We start from the raw sequence: 18,372 nt of genomic DNA, 5'->3' as shown, positions 1-18,372 counted from the left end.
AGCATCCCTCTTCCTCCCACCTCTGCACAGCAAGGAGGAGGCTCTGGGGAGCAGCACCAAGGCAGAGGGCAGGAGCAGCACATGGCAGTGGGGAGAGGGACAGCTGAACTGCCCGGCAATTGATAGCCTGCTGGGTGGCTGCCGCACATGGAACTTAGGGGTGCGGGGAGCTGACAGGGAGGCTGCCGGTCCACCCTGGTTCCAAGCCCCCAAAGGGCTGCTCTTTCTGCAAGCAGTGAACAAAGCAAGCAGCTGCCAAACAACCTTGTAAGGGAACATTGCGCAAGTTTAAACAAGCATGTTCTCTAACTGATCAGCAACATAACAATGAAACAGCAACATTAACCGGGACGACTTTAAGTGAGGAGTTACTGTACTTGGTTGTTGGCCACTAGGGCTGCCTCGGGCACAGGTAGCCCTACGAGGGGTCAGGATCCCTGGCTGGGATGGGGGTCTGGCCACAGAAGTTCCCCTGTGTAGCTCCGGGGTGAGTATGTGGCCTAACACATGTCCTTTCCCCGAAGCCCCCTTATCCTGCGGTGCCAACAGGCCCTTCGGCTTCAGCTGCTTCTTGGGCACTGGGGAAGGGGCATGGTGACAGGCGGGTTCCGGTGCCGGCAGTGCGCTATGCGCTGACACTGAAGTGCTAGGCATGGAGTCTGACCGGAAGGGCTCCAAAGCAAGATGAAGCGCAAGGAGGGCCCTCAAGTGGATATCCTACTCCCTTTGAGTTTCAGGGTGAAAGTTCTTGCTGATCTTGCACTGGTGTTTTCTATGTGATTCCCCTTGACATTTCAAACAGCTATTGTGCAGGTCACTAATGGGCACTGGCCCGGTACATGATGACCGTGGCTTAAAGCCTGGGGAATGGGACATGCCCCACTCTGCAGCGAAGTCCCAGCCGGGACTCTAACTACTAAAACTATCGAACACTTAACTTACCGGTCAAACGAAGTACCTAAAAATCCTAACTACAAAGGAGACAGAACAATGGACTGAAAGAACGGCTAACACTCTTGGAATGCAAGTCAAGACACTCTGACCAACCGTCACAGGCGGTAAGAAGAAACTGAGAGGGCATAGGATCGCCAGCACCTGATATACCGATGCATGAGCATGGCACTCAAGGAAGTGCCACAGTCAACCCTACGGATACTGCTAAGGCAAAAGTCTCTGCTGAGTGTGCACAAGGGCACGCACGCACACACCTAGAATGGAATTGAGATGAGCAAGCACTCAAAGAAGAATGTTGTGTATGGGGGAGGAAATGCCATAAGGGCTCCCAATTTCCCTACTCACCTGGCAGATGTGATGGTCACGAGGAAAGCCACTTTCACTGAAAGGTGAAGTAGTGAACAGATCACGAGTGTTCAAATGGGGGTCCAGTAAGGCCCTGTAACACCAGATTGAGGTCCCATGATGGAGTAGGGGCTTGTATTTCTGAGTAAATGTTATGAAGGCCCTTGAGAAAACACTTGGCGATTGGGAAGCAAAGATCGAGAACTCATCCACCTTATGGTGGAATGCAGTGACGGCTGTGAGGTGTACTCTGATCGATCGATTTGTTTAAAGTTCCAATATATAGTCCAGTACCAGTAGTAGAAGAGAGGAAACCACCATGATTTATCCATTTTGGCACCATGTATTGAATCATCTCCATTTGTGCAGGTATGTATGTTGTATAGTTGGTCTACAACAACGGTTTAAGAGAAGTTTCAGAGTAGCAGCCATGTTAGTCTGTATCTGTAAAAAGAAAAGGAGTACTTGTGGCACCTTAGAGACTAACAAATTTATTAGAGCATAAGCTTTCGTGAGCTACAGCTCACTTCATCGGATGCATACAGTGGAATATAGTGGGGAGATTTTATATACACAGAGAACATGAAACAATGGGTGTTACCATACAGACTGTAACAAGAGTCATCACTTAAGGTGAGCTATTACCAGCAGGAGAGCGGGGGGGTGGAAGCCTTTTGTAGTGATAATCAAGGTGGGCCATTTTCAGCACTTTACAAGAACAGTAGGAGGGGAAATAAACAAGGGGAAATAGTTTTACCTTGGGTAATGACACATCCACTCCCAGTCTTTATTCAAGCCTAAGTAATTGTATCCAGTTTGCAAATTAATTCCAATTCAGCAGTCTCTCGCTGGAGTCTGTTTTTGAAGTTTTTTTTGTTGAAGAATTGACACTTTTAGGTCTGTAATCGAGTAACCAAAGAGATTGAAGTGTTCTCCGACTGGTTTTTGAATGTTATAATTCTTGACGCCTGATTTGTGTCCATTTTATTCTTTTACGTAGAGACTGTCCAGTTTGGCCAATGTACATGGCAGAGGGGCATTGCTGGCACATGATGGCATATATCACATTGGTAGATGTGCAGGTGAACGAGCCTCTGATAGTGTGGTTGATGTGATTAGGCCTTATGATGGTGTCCCCTGAATAGATATGTGGACACAGTTGGCAACAGGCTTTTTTGCAAGGATAGGTTCCTGGGTTAGTGTTTTGTTGTGTGGTTGCTGGTGAGTATTTGCTTCAGGTTGGGGGGCTGTCTGTAAGCAAGGACAGGCCTGTCTCCCAAGATCCGTGAGAGTGATGGGTCATCTTTCAGGATAGGTTGTAGAGGTTTTAGTTGGGGGCTGAAGGTGGAAGGTTCTGTTATTTTCTTTTTTGGGCCTGTTCTGTAGTAGGTAACTTCTGGGTACTCTTCTGACTCTGTCAATCTGTTTCTTCACTTCAGCAGGTGGGTAGTGTAGTTGTAAGAATGCTTGAGAGAGATCTTGTAGGTGTTTGTCTCTGTCTGAAGGGTTGGAGCAAATGCGGTTGTATCGTAGAGCTTGGCTGTAGACAATGGATCGTGTGGTGTGGTCTGGATGAAAGCTGGAGGCATGTAGGTAAGAAAAGCGGTCAGTAGGTTTCCGGTATATGGTGGCATTTATGTGACCATCGCTTATTAGCACCATACTGTCCAGGAAGTGGATCTCTTGTGTGGCCTGGTCCAGGCTGAGGTTGATGGTGGGATGGAAATTGTTAAGAGAATGTCCCTTACTTCCTTGAGGTGGAATCTTGCCAGGTTTGGGTGGAGGGCCTGGCCCGCATCCTGAGAGAGAGGAGATGAGGCAGAAGAGGAAGTGTATGGGGTGGGCACACAGCCATCTTTAGGAGGTAAGGAAGCCAAATTTGTCGGCTACAGGGGGCTTTCAAGAGGATCTGGTGTCCTGATCTTGTGTATCACCCGGGATAGAAGAGGGGTTGGAGGAAAGGTATATACTAGGGGTTCATCCCATTTGATGAGAAAAGCATCGCCCAGGGAACAGGATTCCAATCCTGCTCTGGAGCAGAAGTGCGGGCACTTGGCATTTTGGATCATCACAATAAGGTTGGGAACCCCCCATTTGAATATATTCTGTAGTATTCCAGGTTCATTTCCCACTCATGGTCCTGGGAAAATTTTCTGCTTAATGCACCTGCTGTGATGTTTTGGCATCCTGGGAGGCAGGAAGCGGAGATGTCGATGTTGTCACTGATGCACCAATTCCATAATAGCATGGCTTCTGTGCACAGGGATTGTGACCATGCCTCCCCCTTCTTGTCAGTTTATATAAAACAGGCAAGCAACGTTGTCTGTGAGGATCTTTATAGTTCTGTCCTTGATCATAGGTAGGAAATGGGAACATGCATTGTGAACTGCCCACAGCTCCAGTAAGTTTATATGTAGAATGGATTCCAATGGGACCAGCAGCCTTGAACCGTACAATTGCGCAAGTGTGCTCCCCAACCTAGTAGGGAAGCATCTGTATTTATTATTATTATTGGAGGGTTCTGTGCAGCCATCATTTGGTTGGGTCCACAAACAGAGTTTTTTTTTTTTTTTTTTTTACTTTGGTTGGCATCATGAGATGTTTGTTTAGGTTGTGCCTGTGTGGAACATACACTGTCTGGAGTCAGGCCTGCAGGTCTCGAATGTGGAGACTGGCACATTTCACGAACATTGTTGCGCATGTGGCCCAACAGTTGGAGGCAGATCCTGGCTGATGTCTGGGGACTGTTTGGTGTTGTGGAGCTTAGATTTAGTAAAGTCATAAATCGGTGTCAGAGTAGCAAAGCTGTAGCCTCTGGATAGTCGAGGTAGGCCCCGATGAACTCCAGTCTCTGCACAGATGTGAACATTGATTTGTGTGTGTTTATTTGTAGGCCTAGACATGTGAAAAGAGCTACTGTGTTTTGAGTAGCTTTTACTGCCCCTTGTTGAGTCACTGCTTTGAGTAAGCAATCATCCAAATAGGGGAATATTATGACCCCTTTTCTGTGGAGGTGAGCCGCCACCACCATGAGAACTTTTGAAAATACAGTTGGGGAAGTGGACAGTCCAAAGGGCAATACTTTCTACTGAAAATGGTTTATTCCTAGAAAAATCTGAGGAACCTCCTGTGTGAGGGATATATTGTTATACGAAGTGTGTGTTCTGGAGGTGAAGGGCTGAGAACCAGTCCCCTCTTTCCAGTGCTGGAATTATGGTTGCTAACGTGACCATCCTGAAGTGTTGGGTCTTCATGAATTTGTTGAATCTTCTTAAATTGAGAATAGACCTCCAACCTCCAGATTTTTTCTGGGTTAGAAAATAATGTGAGTAGAATCCCCTCCCACTGTGTTGTGTTGGTAGTGGCTCTACTGTGCCTAGGCATCTGAGATGGTTTACCTCCTGTCACAATAGATGTTTGTGAGAGACGTCTCTGAAGACGGTTGGGAGGGAGGGTGGGTATGGGGAATGAAGGTAAATGGGATGGAATAGCCAGTGTCAACGATCTCTAATACCCATTGTCTGACGTGATGATGTGTCAGGCTAGGTGGAATAGGGTCAGACAGTCTCTGAATGGATGGGAGGTAGCAGGTGTTTCCAGCACTTGAAAATGTGGAGTAACTAAGCTATTCTAAAAAGGGATCTAATAACGGAAACTTAATTTCCTATAAGAGAAAAAAGTTTTGTTTTTGTTTTTAGAAAAGAAGAAAAACAGTGAAGGAGAAGTAACTATAAAGCTAGCTAACAACAAACTATTAACTAAATAAGTACAGTAACTATTCTAAGCAGAGAGGCACTGCTAAGTGCTCCATCTCAAGCCGAGGGCGGTAGAGGAGGAACTGAGGAGGGGTTGGTCGCACAGTTCTGTGTAACTGCCTGAAGCAAGACAGGGAAAGTGCATATGCAACCCAACCAGGCACTGCTCCTACAAATCTCCGATTACAAGCACTGGGGCTCACAATCGCCTAAAGTGGAGCTCCAACAGGGATACTCCTTGAAGGACCACCACAGGTAGCCAAACCTAGTCAGACCTGCTGAGCAATCCTGGTACATACAAGAGTCCTGGGCCAGGTCTAAGAGTGGGCGAATTGTGGGTTTCCACCCAAGAACAGATGAAGGCAACAGGCTTCACACCTGAGGGAGTGCACTGAGAGACCAAGGAAGGGGTAAGAGGTGCAGATAGCCTTGAGCCATGACACCCCATACTAAACTCCCTTGACCCTCTTTAGCTGGCTATTTCCTCTCCAGCCTCTCACGCTCCTCCTCTTTTACCTCTTTTCGCCCTGAAACTAGAGCAACAGTACTCTGCCCAGTGTGAATGAAAACTACTCACTTCTCCCTCTCAATTTAGGTTTCACTTTCTTGGTGTCTGAGATGTCATAATCCAGCTAGGACTACCAGATGACCCTGTGAAGTCCTTGAGGAAAATCGAAGTAGATAATGCCTGAATTCCTAATGTAAAGATGACCAAAAATCCAACATTTTTTGCAGAAAAACCCTTTCATGCCTTTTAAAAAAATATATCATAAAGGAGCAAAAAAGAAAAAAAAGATCAATTATTTTCCTTTGCAAATTAACTTTAAAATTAGGATTATATTATGTAAAGGTTGACAGCCTTAGCTAGAAGGAACTACCTTAAAATTCTCAATGTAGTATTTATATTTTAAACTGGTTGGTTTTCCCTTTTTTTTTACATTTAGATATTAACAGTTTTTGGATTTGGTTTAAACTTTAAAATGTATAATTTACAAAGTGGCCTATTTTCCTGCTATACCTATCTTTTTTACTCACCAACAGAAGCCTTTAACAGGAGTAAGTCCTTACTGTAGTGGAATCCAGCCTTTGTGTTCCTGATACATTGCCTGTTTCAACAATCATAGAAGGAAGACATGCAGAACACAGCATGCAGTTAGTCTTCAAAAAAAAAAAAATCACACAGCAATGTGATTACAGCTACTGTACACACTCAACTAAGGTTACAATAAATTAGAAAAGCAGAATTTAAAATAACCTTAAGTTCATCTATTTACTAGTTCCAGTTTCAGTGCTTAGCTTTACAAAAAATTCCCAACAAAACAATACTCATGCAAGCTAGGGCACTGTAAATGGCAGAAGTGAATCATGTCTAGAAGTACAACTATTAATATTCTTCTTTCTAAGATTTCTCTCAGCTTTTGATTGCACATGGAGAAGAAAACCTGAATTTTTAGAATGTGAATGTTTAATATTTTACATTTAAATCAAATTAAACATTATATGGTGCAGAGAACTCCTGGACTAGATATTTTACACTAGTGAGAGTAATATTTACAATTTTAAGCATCCCACTAACATTCTTAATATTTGTGTAATATATTGGGGTTCTTCTTAAACTTCATGTATTTAGTTAAAGTGTTCAAACAAACTAGGTACACTACCAAGGACCTTTGGTCCAAATTTGCCCAAAGGATGTTCTCAAACTGTAATTGCGTGGTACATTCCATCACCAATAACATTTTCCATGTGGCAAGCACTGATATTCATCTTATTTCCCTAGTCCGAGATATAGAAAAAGTATTTCCTAAATAAAAAGACCTTCTAGTCTTTTCCTAGAGAAAAAAAAAACCTGAAAAGGAACCATATATCTGGTAGAAAGATCACACAAGTTACTACAAAAATAAACTTATATTTGAAATAAAAAGTTTTACACATATAAACATGCACAAGGCAGATGCTTTTATGCAGATTAAAATTAAAATATTCTGGCTACTTAACTAACTTACAACCTCACGCAAAAAAGTTCATGCTTAAAAATAGCAAAGTAGTTTTTGTACCATCAATTTGCATCTTCTTTGGCTGCATAGAAGGTGAAGACATTGAGGCGGTAACTCTGAAGTTTGCAGGAAGGGTCTCTGCAGATCCAGCAGCTAAGCCTTTTATGTCCTTTGGTCTAAACTTCTTTCTCCATGAAGGTGCTCGTCTAAAGCTTTTATCATCATCCTGTCAGATTGATTAGTATCATTAGTAATTCCAAAAACGGGATTATTTACCATAAATTAAAATTAGAGCAGGGTCAATACCTTTCCCCACAACTGCAAGCATCTATACGAGTCAAGATACTTGGTATTTCTTGGAAAAAAAGATATGGCTGTCTATCTTTAACTTAACTGCACATTAGGGTATATTTGTGATTTAGGATTTAAGATAATTCACAAATGCCATATAATCTAGTAGTGAGAAGTAAATGGAAGGGTTATAAAAGAAGACAAGAGAACACTAACAACCAGGTATAAATTACTTTAAATAATCCCCTTGCCCTTTTAAATTCCACTTTTGCTGGAATATCTATATTGAAATATAGCACTACGGCACAAAAGATTAAAGGAAAGTGAATGCAAACAGTGAACGAAAACAGTACAAAACCACAATAGTACTGTACTACAGTACCTCCCTAACCTATGTATTGTTTCATTTTTAAGTGATTTGGAACCTTTTAATAGGGCTATGTGGAACAGAGTGCATCCTCAAACTGAACTATTTCCTCCCCTCCCTCCTACTCTCTAGTAGTGCATCTACAGCTTAAAAAATGAGTACTTGTGGCACCTTAGAGACTAACGAATTTATTTGAGCATGAGCTTTCGTGAGCTACAGCTCACTTCATCAGATGCATACCGTGGAAACTGCAGCAGACTCTATATATACACAGAGAATATGAAACAATACCTCCTCCCACCCCACTGTCCTGCTGGTAATAGCTTATCTAAAAGCCATTTCCAGCACAAATCCAGGTTTTCTCACCCTCCACCCCCCCACACAAATTCACTCTCCTGCTGGTGATAGCCCATCCAAAGTGACAACTCTTTACACAATGTGCATGATAATGAAGTTAGGCCATTTCCTGCACAAATCCAGGTTCTCTCACTCCCTCACCCCCCTCCAAAAACCCACCCCCATACACACACAAACTCACTCTCCTGCTGGTAATAGCTCATCCAAACTGGCCACTCTCCAAGTTTAAATCCAAGTTAAACCAGAACATCGGGGGGGGGGGTAGGAAAAAACAAGAGGAAATAGGCTACCTTGCATAATGACTAAGTCATTATGCAAGGTAGCCTATTTCCTCTTGTTTTTTCCTACCCCCCCCCCCGATGTTCTGGTTTAACTTGGATTTAAACTTGGAGAGTGGCCAGTTTGGATGAGCTATTACCAGCAGGAGAGTGAGTTTGTGTGTGTATGGGGGTGGGTTTTTGGAGGGGGGTGAGGGAGTGAGAGAACCTGGATTTGTGCAGGAAATGGCCTAACTTCATTATCATGCACATTGTGTAAAGAGTTGTCACTTTGGATGGGCTATCACCAGCAGGAGAGTGAATTTGTGTGGGGGGGTGGAGGGTGAGAAAACCTGGATTTGTGCTGGAAATGGCTTTTAGATAAGCTATTACCAGCAGGACAGTGGGGTGGGAGGAGGTATTGTTTCATATTCTCTGTGTATATATAGAGTCTGCTGCAGTTTCCACGGTATGCATCTGATGAAGTGAGCTGTAGCTCACGAAAGCTCATGCTCAAATAAATTCGTTAGTCTCTAAGGTGCCACAAGTACTCCTTTTCTTTCTGCGAATACAGACTAACACGGCTGTTACTCTGAAACCAGCTTAAAAAATGATGTTTTTTAATTCACAAGAGTGACACTGGACCTACTAACCAAGACAGCTGGAGCCCTGCCCGAGAAATACAATATCCTGTAGAAAAAAGCCTTGTATGTTTATGTGCATATATATTCATGGATTGTTTATATTTGGTATCACAATCCACTACAAGTGATCTGGTTAAACGTTTTGAACATTTATTTTTATCTAAAAATATTTAGCTCAATTTCTTTAGGATTTAGAATTAAATGGATATAAATATCATTTCCTAAAGCAAGACCCCTCACGATTTGCTCTGGCCCTTGTGCTGCATAAAAAGGCTGGAGCGGCATAAAAGTGCCCTAAAAGCTCCTTTTTATATTGTGGGAAGATTTTCTGGTACAGTCACCATGGAAGATAGCGGTAAAGGTACTTTCCAATAACCCTCCTTGCAAGCTGTAGTTTAGAGGGTAAGCTGAGGGTAGAAGGGGCATGTCAGGGTGGGGCCACAACACAAAGTAAGGCACAGATTCCAACTAGGCAGTGCTGCAGCCTATAGTGCAGCTTGGGGAGACAAATTAAACACCCCCTTGCCAGTCCGCCCATGGTGTTGTCTAAATTATGGTAGGGACCCTGGATCAGCACTAGATCAGAGAGCACAAGGGTGTCTTATGGCCGCCGTATGTACTTCTTCCACCTCCTAAGTACATCTGCATTTTAGACTTTTCGATGGTATGTAGAGTACATATCTGCATAGCTCCCCAGCACAGGTATAAACGGCAGTGTAGCTGGTGTGGCATCGCTTAGGCAACCAGAGTAAAGATGTGCCTGAAGGGTGTGGGTATGTATGTGAGTACATACCCTATGTGCTTTCTATTCATCCAAGCCACCCCTCCCCATCTACCCTGCTATTTTTATTATTATAGTGTCCTGCTGCGGGAGCCTTTGCCCTTTGCAGGAAGAGACTCCCCCAGCCAGGAGAAGGCTCTGGCAGGAGGCGGCAGCTGGGAAAGGTTCATCCTTTTCCTGTTGCCTCCAATGACCAAGTCTTTCTTTGCCACAGAAAAGATTCCAGCAGCTCCCCATTTCTAGAACCTTTCCCCACAACAGAGAAAGGGAAAGGCTCTAGCAGGGTAGAGGCAAGGGGGAAAGCCCTGCTCTCTCCCCTCTGCCAGAGCCTTTCATGGACTAGTAGCTACACATCACAGCATGGACGCAGCCTGGTTTTGGCTGCACTATGCAGCTACATGTATACTGCATGACGCCGCCAGACGTATACAGTGTAGACAAAGCCTTAGAATTGCACCACAAAAATCTCAAAAAATGAATTCTTCAATTTCCTAATATGTCTTCTGGAATTGACTTTAAATATGTCTTTTAAAGTAGTAGGAGGAAGAAAAATATTTACATGAAGCTTTCATTATGAATGATCCCAGCCTGCCTGAAAGATTAAAAAAGGATCACTAGGCTATTAGTGACATGTAGCTGTCTCTGGTAGGAAATTCTGCATGAATACTATAAAATACATTACTATGCAAGTTGGAATCTGTCTGGGAAACTAGGGTTTAATGTTACTACTTTCAAAAAGTACCATATATCTTTAATAACTGCAAATGGAAAAACTCTAGGTCTTAACTCTCTTCTGGAAAATGGGCACCTCCAGCACCAATCCCCCATGCACTATGTGGAGGCATCAGTTAAGTACTGAAACAGAGTAAGTGCCACTTATTGAACTGTCATTACCACTACTGCAACACTTGGGAGGCTTTCCATTAGTCTCATATCCAAAGTATGGAACAGATACTATCCTACTTAATTGATCTCACAAAAGCACTGCCTTATAGCATGGGCTCCAAGCCATGCTTACATGCACTTGCTAACTGAAAAGGCAACAGCTTAAAAACATTTCTTGGAAAAAAGATCTATATAGATTGGATAACTGGGCATTAAAAAGAGGGGAAAAAACAAACAGCTGATTGGGTGGACTTGTGAAAAAGGAGTGGCATGGGGTGCAGCCTTCAGAAGAAGGAAGTTCTGCTTTAAATTGTTCTTTGTAAAGAAGGCAGACAGTTCCAGTTTCACCCACTCTCACTATCCACTCCAGTAAAAAAATGGCAAGTCATAAGCTACCTAAAGTACTGTGCACTGGAAAAAAGCAGCTCATGTAACACAGAATGATGCTGAACTATTTAGATGAAAATCAGATGGGTCCCACCTGCTAAAAACAGCACTAGAAAAGAATACCAAAAACCAAAGTGAGCAATAATAGATGTAGCTTTCCTGGGACTAGCTCTCTCTCACTGAGCAAGTAACTTTTTCCTCCTACCTCTAAGGTCATGCATGGCCTCTGAAGGGCATTCTGGTGATTTTCATGCATCTCTGCACTGAAAGTCATCGGAACAACATTGTATTTCTCTTGATAAGAGTGCTAAATAAACATTGCTACATATGTGCTGGGGAAATCCACTTCCTCTGAGATGTTTCAAATGTTCATAAGACCACTTTATAAGTTCTGTCACTGGACAGTAAGTTCCATCATAAAAGTACACTTGTTCTTTCTTCACCTCAGCAGGCAACAAATCTGTAGTCTGCCTACGATGCACTTTGCACTGCACATCTGGCTACATCAGCAGCACAGAAGTTCAAATCAACACATGCTCTTAAATATTTAATCCCCCACTGGTGCCACTTGAAGAATAAAAAACTTATCTTTCACCTTATTGCTACTGTTTTTATTTTCCAGCTTCCATAATATTACAGTATCACTTCTAACTTTTCATTTAACAACTGGGACCTTCTACTCTATGTCCATGTTTTATAAGCACCTGAAAATAAACATCACTTCCGAATACAAATAACTACAGCATCATGATACAGTAAGATTTACTAACCCACTTGAGTAGTAAGCAGCAATGATAAACACTTATTTGCACCTACATTGCTTCAGAACTAAGATGTTCTTGCTTTAAAAATGCATTCAGATCATAAGCTGGATAAGAATATAAAGTATACGAGAATTTGGTAATTTTATTTTAGTTTACATTTTACAAGTTATAAAGCCAACAGCCTACTAGTAGTGTGCTCAAGAGTGGACCAGAATTAGAACAGAAGGATTGCTGTAGATTAAGGCTAGGTACGTTGGCAGAGCTACATGCTTACACAACACCTATATATACTATGCCTTATTAAGTGAGTGTCAGTAGTCTGTTACTTTCTTATATTTTAGGAAGAGAGAGAGATTTAGACAAAAAGGCAATCTCTGACACTAACTATGGTTAAAGTTATAGGCAACACGAATTTGCTGAACACCTCACACTTTGACGTTCAGAATAATTCTGTCTAAATATGATCTTATACACACAAAATACGTACAGTAACTCACAAAGGTAAGAAAATTCAAGTTAAGGCTTCCACTTTTTAAAAAACATTCTCTGTATAGTAATAGTTTAAAAGAGACTATCCAATTCAAATTCCTTCATTTTAATAGGTTGATCAGAGATCAGGCTTCTTCTTAATGCAAATTAAAACAGACCAATAAATCAAAACTCACTTCATCAAATCTCCTGTCAGTGCCCATAACAAGAAGGTTATTAAATTCCCTCTCCAAAACAGCACGACCCTAAATTAAAAATGAAAACATTAAAGTGAGTCTTGAAAGGCTAACAAGCCACAAGCATCTATAGTACATTTAAAAAAATATTCCGATGTACACATTATAAAATGAATATATGGCAACGCTATTATCACAGTAATACAGCACTAATTTAGTACTTGCAAAGTTGCAATCACACATTTAAAGGGGGATTTCAGTGCAGTCAATCTTATATCTGTGTCATGAAAATTCGTGATATCAGATGCAAAATTAATGACTTCACAGTGAAAACAGCGCCTTTTCTTTGTATTTACAGAGCACCTAGCACACTGTGGGTATTAACAGAGACAAATAAGTGATAATAAAGGATAAGCCAATTTATAGGAGAAGATGTGCTGTGAGAAAACAAACCCGTTTAAACACAAATACATTAAATTAGAACACATGGTAGAGATTATGGAAAATTTTAAGTTTTATTGTGATATTTTTCCAGGTCTATGGTAGAAGACACTATAGATAACATTCAATTTTTAAAATTTCTACAGTTGACTAAAACAATTACTTGCTTACATAAAATTAGATTGTATGACCATATGGTTTATTAAAATGGCTAGGGAAAAAAATCAGCAGACATGAAGTTATTACCTGTGTGTTCTGAGTAGGTATTTGTAATAATAGAGCGAATGCATTGAAATCAAAAGTTTCCTCTAAGGCCACAAGTGCACCATGAACTCCACTTTCTATAAGGTTATTTGCATATTCTTTAAGACCGATTGACAGTACCCAGCGGATCATTCTGTCATTGCTCCATACAAGAACATCTAAAGAGGAAAAACAAATATGCTATATAAAACTGCATAACAAAATGTCTATACAAATAACTACAAGTCTTGTTTCTTCTATATCGCATTGGCATAGGGCTCAGTTGTGTCATTTAGGCACAGGCCACACAGCAAGGGGTATTACGGAGCCAACTAGTCTCAGAGAGTTTAGAGGAAGAAATCTGCTTTAAATAAGTATCAATATAAATAAGGTCACTTCCATATGTATAAAATATTTGGGTTATTTAATTTGATATTCAATTCATTTTATGCGGTCTCTAAATTTTCAATATGCAGCAGATGTTTTTATTGACAATACAGAATTCCTTCCTGTGCTCCACAGAGCAAAGGGAGACAGTGCTCATTGCCACATCATTTACTGCATTTTACGCTGTCCTGCTTTACGGGTGGGTGTGAAGAAGTGGGGCATATAACCCACCCTCCTCCCTGCCTGTGAGAAAGTATGGATGGAGCAGTTCTTGTGCTCCTTAGACTGCATGGACTGCACCTTTAGCCCGGCACTTATGTGGGTGCAGAAGCTCTTTCCATCTCACAAACCCCTTTAATGGTTAGACATTCCTATCCTTGGAGAGGAGGGGAATTCTATATTTTGATAGGTTATTTCAGTTCTTTAAAAACAGTGATTTTCCCTATAGTTTACTACTGCACTTGATCTTTCCTGGGAATGCAGGAGGTAAGGTGCGGGCTTGAATTCCTACTCCTGCTTCAACACTACCTCCATCCCCTCTTCAGTATCCAGAGATTAACTGGATGTTTTTAATTAAAAAAAAAAACAAAAACACCACACAGTAACAAATGGTTAATATTCACAAACTATCACATAACAGTAGGCTTCAGAGTTACTGAAAAAATGGGGACAACTCATCTCAGAGATGCTTCTTAAATAAAACAGTTTCTTCGGTTCACACTTGGAAAATTTTCTTCAGAACAATAAGGGTTAGAAAAAAAATTAAATGAAAGCTCATTTCAGAGCACGATTGTTCTACAGTGGGTTCTGTGGCATATTCTGTAGCTACAGAATTGTAGACTACATAGGGCCCTACTAATAGGTTGCTTCCATATGGCACTTTTACGACACCATAAAATAATCCTTTTCCAATTTAAAGAAATTGACTTAATTTTAAAGTAATGCAATTTTGAGGCATCTTACTGGGAAGATTTTAAAATCTAAGGTGAAGCCAAGACAGAAATAGTTAACCTTTTATTTCATTCTGGCTTTCTTCTCTTCTTCTTTCCAGTTCTTTTCGGTCATAATTTAATTTTCGCAAACACATAATACCACACTGGAAACTGTTTCTGTTGGGAAAATAAAAACATATTTAGGGACAAGCTAGAATACTTAATCAAGAGTATGATGAAGACTTCTTTAAATTTATTTACCTGTGAAAACTGTCAACCATTTTAAGTTGTCCACGGAGATCTTTCTTAGTCAAGTGATCTAGCATTCTAGCATCAACTAGACATTCCATGAAGTAGCTGCGGTATTGAGGGAGCCCCAAACTGGGGAGCCACTCATTGCCAATCCACTCATGGTTCATATCACCGTATGCTAGAGTCTGTTTTTAAAAAGTAAGAATTATTCAGTGTGATTTTCTCATATCAAAAGGCAAAGAAACACTAAATTTATTTCCCTAAACTTCACATTAGTAAAAAATATTTTTATAAGTTGCCTTGCCTTCCATTTTTTAACTGGTCCTTTTTACTTGGGGAAAAACACACTAATGAAAGCGTTGAGCTGAAGTTTGCCACTTTACATTTAATCTTTTCATTGGAAAAGGATGCTTTTTTAAAAAAAAAGGGAATATAAAAACGTTCAGAATAAGTAAGATTTCCATTAATTTTTCTATCAAATTTTGATGACTTTTTAGATGTTGCTCAAATTCAGACCCCTTCAATATATCAGTTTGACACATAACAATATAACATAACTTTGATGAGATATTGAACACACCATGTCTCATGGAATGGACATGAACAACAGATCTCAAAGAACAACAGTTACAGAAGGTTAGTAATAGTTTTTTCTTCGAGTGCTTGCTTATGTCAATTCCATGCTAGGTGACTCACAAACAGTATCCTTGGAGGTGGGCTTGGAGTTTACAGACATGCCGACTGCAACACCGCTCTCCCGAAACTGGCATCGCAACAGGCCTGTTGGGTGATGGCATAGTGGGACGGGAAGGTATGAACCGATGACCATGTCACAGCCCTGCAGATGTCCTAGATTGGTAACTGCATGAGGAATGCTGCTGATGAAGCCTGGGCTCTTGTGGAATGAACTGTCATGATAGCTAGAGGCAGAATCTTCGCCTGCTCAGATGCAGGCGGTTATCCAGGATGAGATTCTTTGGGAAGACACTGTTAGTCTTTTCATCTTGTCCACCACAGCTACAAAAAGCTGTGTAGTCTTGCGGAAGAGTTTAGTCCCTTCGATATAGAAGGCCACCGACATCTAATGTGTGAAGCCTCTGTTCCAGAGCAGTGCTGTGAGGCTTCAGAAAGAAGACAGGCAGAAAAATGTTCTGCTTGATACAGACCTCTGTTAGGGAAACCTTGCAAGAGCAAGAAGACTGTTCCAAGCAACCGTCACTGGCGGGAAGAAGGAACTGAGAGGGTGCAGATCCAGCGGTGCCCCTTATACCGGTGCATGTGCATCCAGGGGGCACTAAGGCCAGCCCTAAGGATACCACTAAGCGAAAAATCTCCAGCAACTATGCACATGGTGTGCGCGCACACCTAGGATGGAACTGACATGAGCAAGTACTCGAAGAAGAAATTATACTTTCCGTAACAGGACTGTGCTGGAGGCCAGAGAGGAAACGAAGTTGTACAGTTCAAAGATATTGGGTTAAAGAAGCTCTCTGTTATTTTACTTTTTATCCTTTTTTCTATATAATATAATATTATATTCTCACACACACACACACACCTGGACAGACTCCATCACATTAGTTGAGGCTACAAATGGGATTTACTACAGCTCTAAGGCTGAACAACTGTGCAAGCAGGACTCTACTGGTGACACAAAAAACACACTGTGCCTGGACATAGCATCTCTATGATAATAGAAGTTGGCCAGTGATCATGGTAATAGTGAGATTGTAGTAGAGTCTTCCATAAAGGCAGATATTTCCTTTGAACCATTGGCCTGACACAGAGCCAGCATCTCCACAGCACTCCAGGCTTTAGATGCAATAAGGAGTTATTTGGTATTAAACCAATTCTCTAACCATTTATCTGTTCTGCTGCTCAGCCCAAAAGAGTCACAGACCACAGTTTAATGTGAAAGCTGTTCTTTCTTAACTTGTTATAATGTCATAGAGGACAAATCGTTTAAGTAACAAACAATAAGCAGGGCTTTTGAATATTCCTGTTATGTTAAACAGCCTTGGAAATTAAGAGGAAAGAAAAACAAATTTTTATTTAGACACTTGTGCAGTGCCCACTGTATTATGACAGATGTAACTTCTTCTAAACAAAATGTGTTTTTTCATATTTGTTCATGATGTGCTAACAAATTTTAAAATGAGTGAACTACAAAATACAGTCTGAGAAACACATTGCCAGTTTATAAGGTTAGTAATAGTATCTACAAATTTAGATTATCAAAACATTCTCAGAGGAAAACAAAGATTATCATTCATGCTCTAATTGCATTGTGTTGCTTTACATATACTGTATAATAAATTACATAAAATCTCCAACCTGAGCCCAGCTTCCCTCCTCATCTTCCTGATGTTATGTGGTTAGAAAAGCAAAAGAACACACAAATGTTAGTATTTATAAGTTTAGTATTAAGAGCAAAGTTAAAGATGTAAAGCAGATGCAGTATCTTTATGGCATGCTAAAAATCTAAAGAATGCAAGCACCATGCATTTAAAAATAATATAAAATTTAATGGAAATAGGAAAATGCTTGTACTGATTGGGTTTCTGTAAAGAAGAAATTTATGTGCAAATAAATTAATTTGGCTGTACACACAATACAGTTAGTCTGCCTTCAATAAAAATCACTGTTGATTTTTTTTGTCCCCAAGGGGAAAAAAAGAGTAAAGTGTGAATTATAGTTTCATATAGGGTTAGTAACTAAAGGAAGCCATAATCCAAATACTTGAGCTTTTTTAATACTTTCATTCTTTGAAAGACTAAAAGGCACATGATTCAAGCAATCAAAAAGTGGGAAAAGCACTATAAAGTAACAGAAGTGTAGTGCTGTAACTAACCGTTTGTGGCGTGGCTGTAAGATTTTCCATTTCTTCATGTGTTACCCAGACATTTCCCGTGGTCTAATATGACCCCACAGTGAACCAATCACATCCAATGAAAAGAAAGCAGTAACAAAGAGGAAAGGTTGCAGAATATAAAAGCAATAGGTACATATAAGGAGCAGGCATGGGCAAAAGCAATGGTTTCTAAAGTCTGAAGTACAAATTTATTTAAAATGATAATGTAGCATAAAGGTGCACTGACATGGGGCATCTCCTTTCAAAGATTATTTGACAATTACAAAGTGTGTGAAACAGTTTACACTGATGTGATTAACAAATCAACTATGACAAGAACTGTAATGTTGAACAAAATTCTAAAATACTCATTTTAATAATGTCCCTTTTATAAATTATTTGTTCTTAACTACAAATTTTCCTTTGGTGTGTTACATGTACTTCTGGACAACATTCTAACACAACAGCAATTGTAATTTTATTAAACATTTTTGTAATTCTGCACACTTGAAAGTATTCTTGATTTTTTTTAAGTCACTATTTTCATGAGAAGTGATACTAATCTACTAAACGTCATATGTATTTTGCTAAAATTATTACCAGTACTTATTAGCAGTTTCTGCAATAGCCACTTGCTCTCTGTTCAAGCGTCAAATATTTCCAGAAATATTTTCCTACATGGTAGTCAGAATGATCATGCAGCCAAAGATCCACATAACTACCATTTAAGTAAATGGACCATTGGGTGCAATATGAATGCAGGATGAGACCTATGTAAGATTTAGCATAATTATAATTTGAGAATCTGATTTTGGTT

At 40.5% G+C, this 18,372-nt stretch overlaps 1 protein-coding gene across 4 annotated transcripts in view; it reads right to left on the bottom strand.

Moving 5' to 3' along the window:
* Positions 1 to 18,372, bottom strand: part of PPFIA1 (PPFI scaffold protein A1) — an 88,524-nt gene that overhangs the window by 7,108 nt on the left and 63,044 nt on the right. For 2 of the 4 annotated variants that reach the window (XM_077818508.1, XM_077818509.1), the window contains exons 22-27: positions 14,714 to 14,889; positions 14,532 to 14,629; positions 13,137 to 13,312; positions 12,450 to 12,518; positions 7,112 to 7,277; positions 6,090 to 6,160 (exon numbers count right to left, since the gene is read on the bottom strand). In XM_077818508.1, the coding sequence (XP_077674634.1) occupies positions 6,102 to 6,160; positions 7,112 to 7,277; positions 12,450 to 12,518; positions 13,137 to 13,312; positions 14,532 to 14,629; positions 14,714 to 14,889 (744 nt within the window). In that variant the 3' untranslated portion in view covers positions 6,090 to 6,101. Of the gene's footprint in view, positions 1 to 1,266; positions 1,744 to 6,089; positions 6,213 to 7,111; positions 7,278 to 12,449; positions 12,519 to 13,136; positions 13,313 to 14,531; positions 14,630 to 14,713; positions 14,890 to 18,372 lie in introns of those variants that run through there. The other 2 variants (XM_077818510.1, XM_077818511.1) reach the window with 2 other exon arrangements.

This window comes from Eretmochelys imbricata, chromosome 6, assembly GCF_965152235.1.
Source record: "Eretmochelys imbricata isolate rEreImb1 chromosome 6, rEreImb1.hap1, whole genome shotgun sequence".
Lineage (NCBI taxonomy): Eukaryota > Metazoa > Chordata > Testudines > Cheloniidae > Eretmochelys > Eretmochelys imbricata.
Note: the sequence above shows the minus strand (reverse complement) of the source record. Positions and strands in the feature narration are given on the sequence as shown.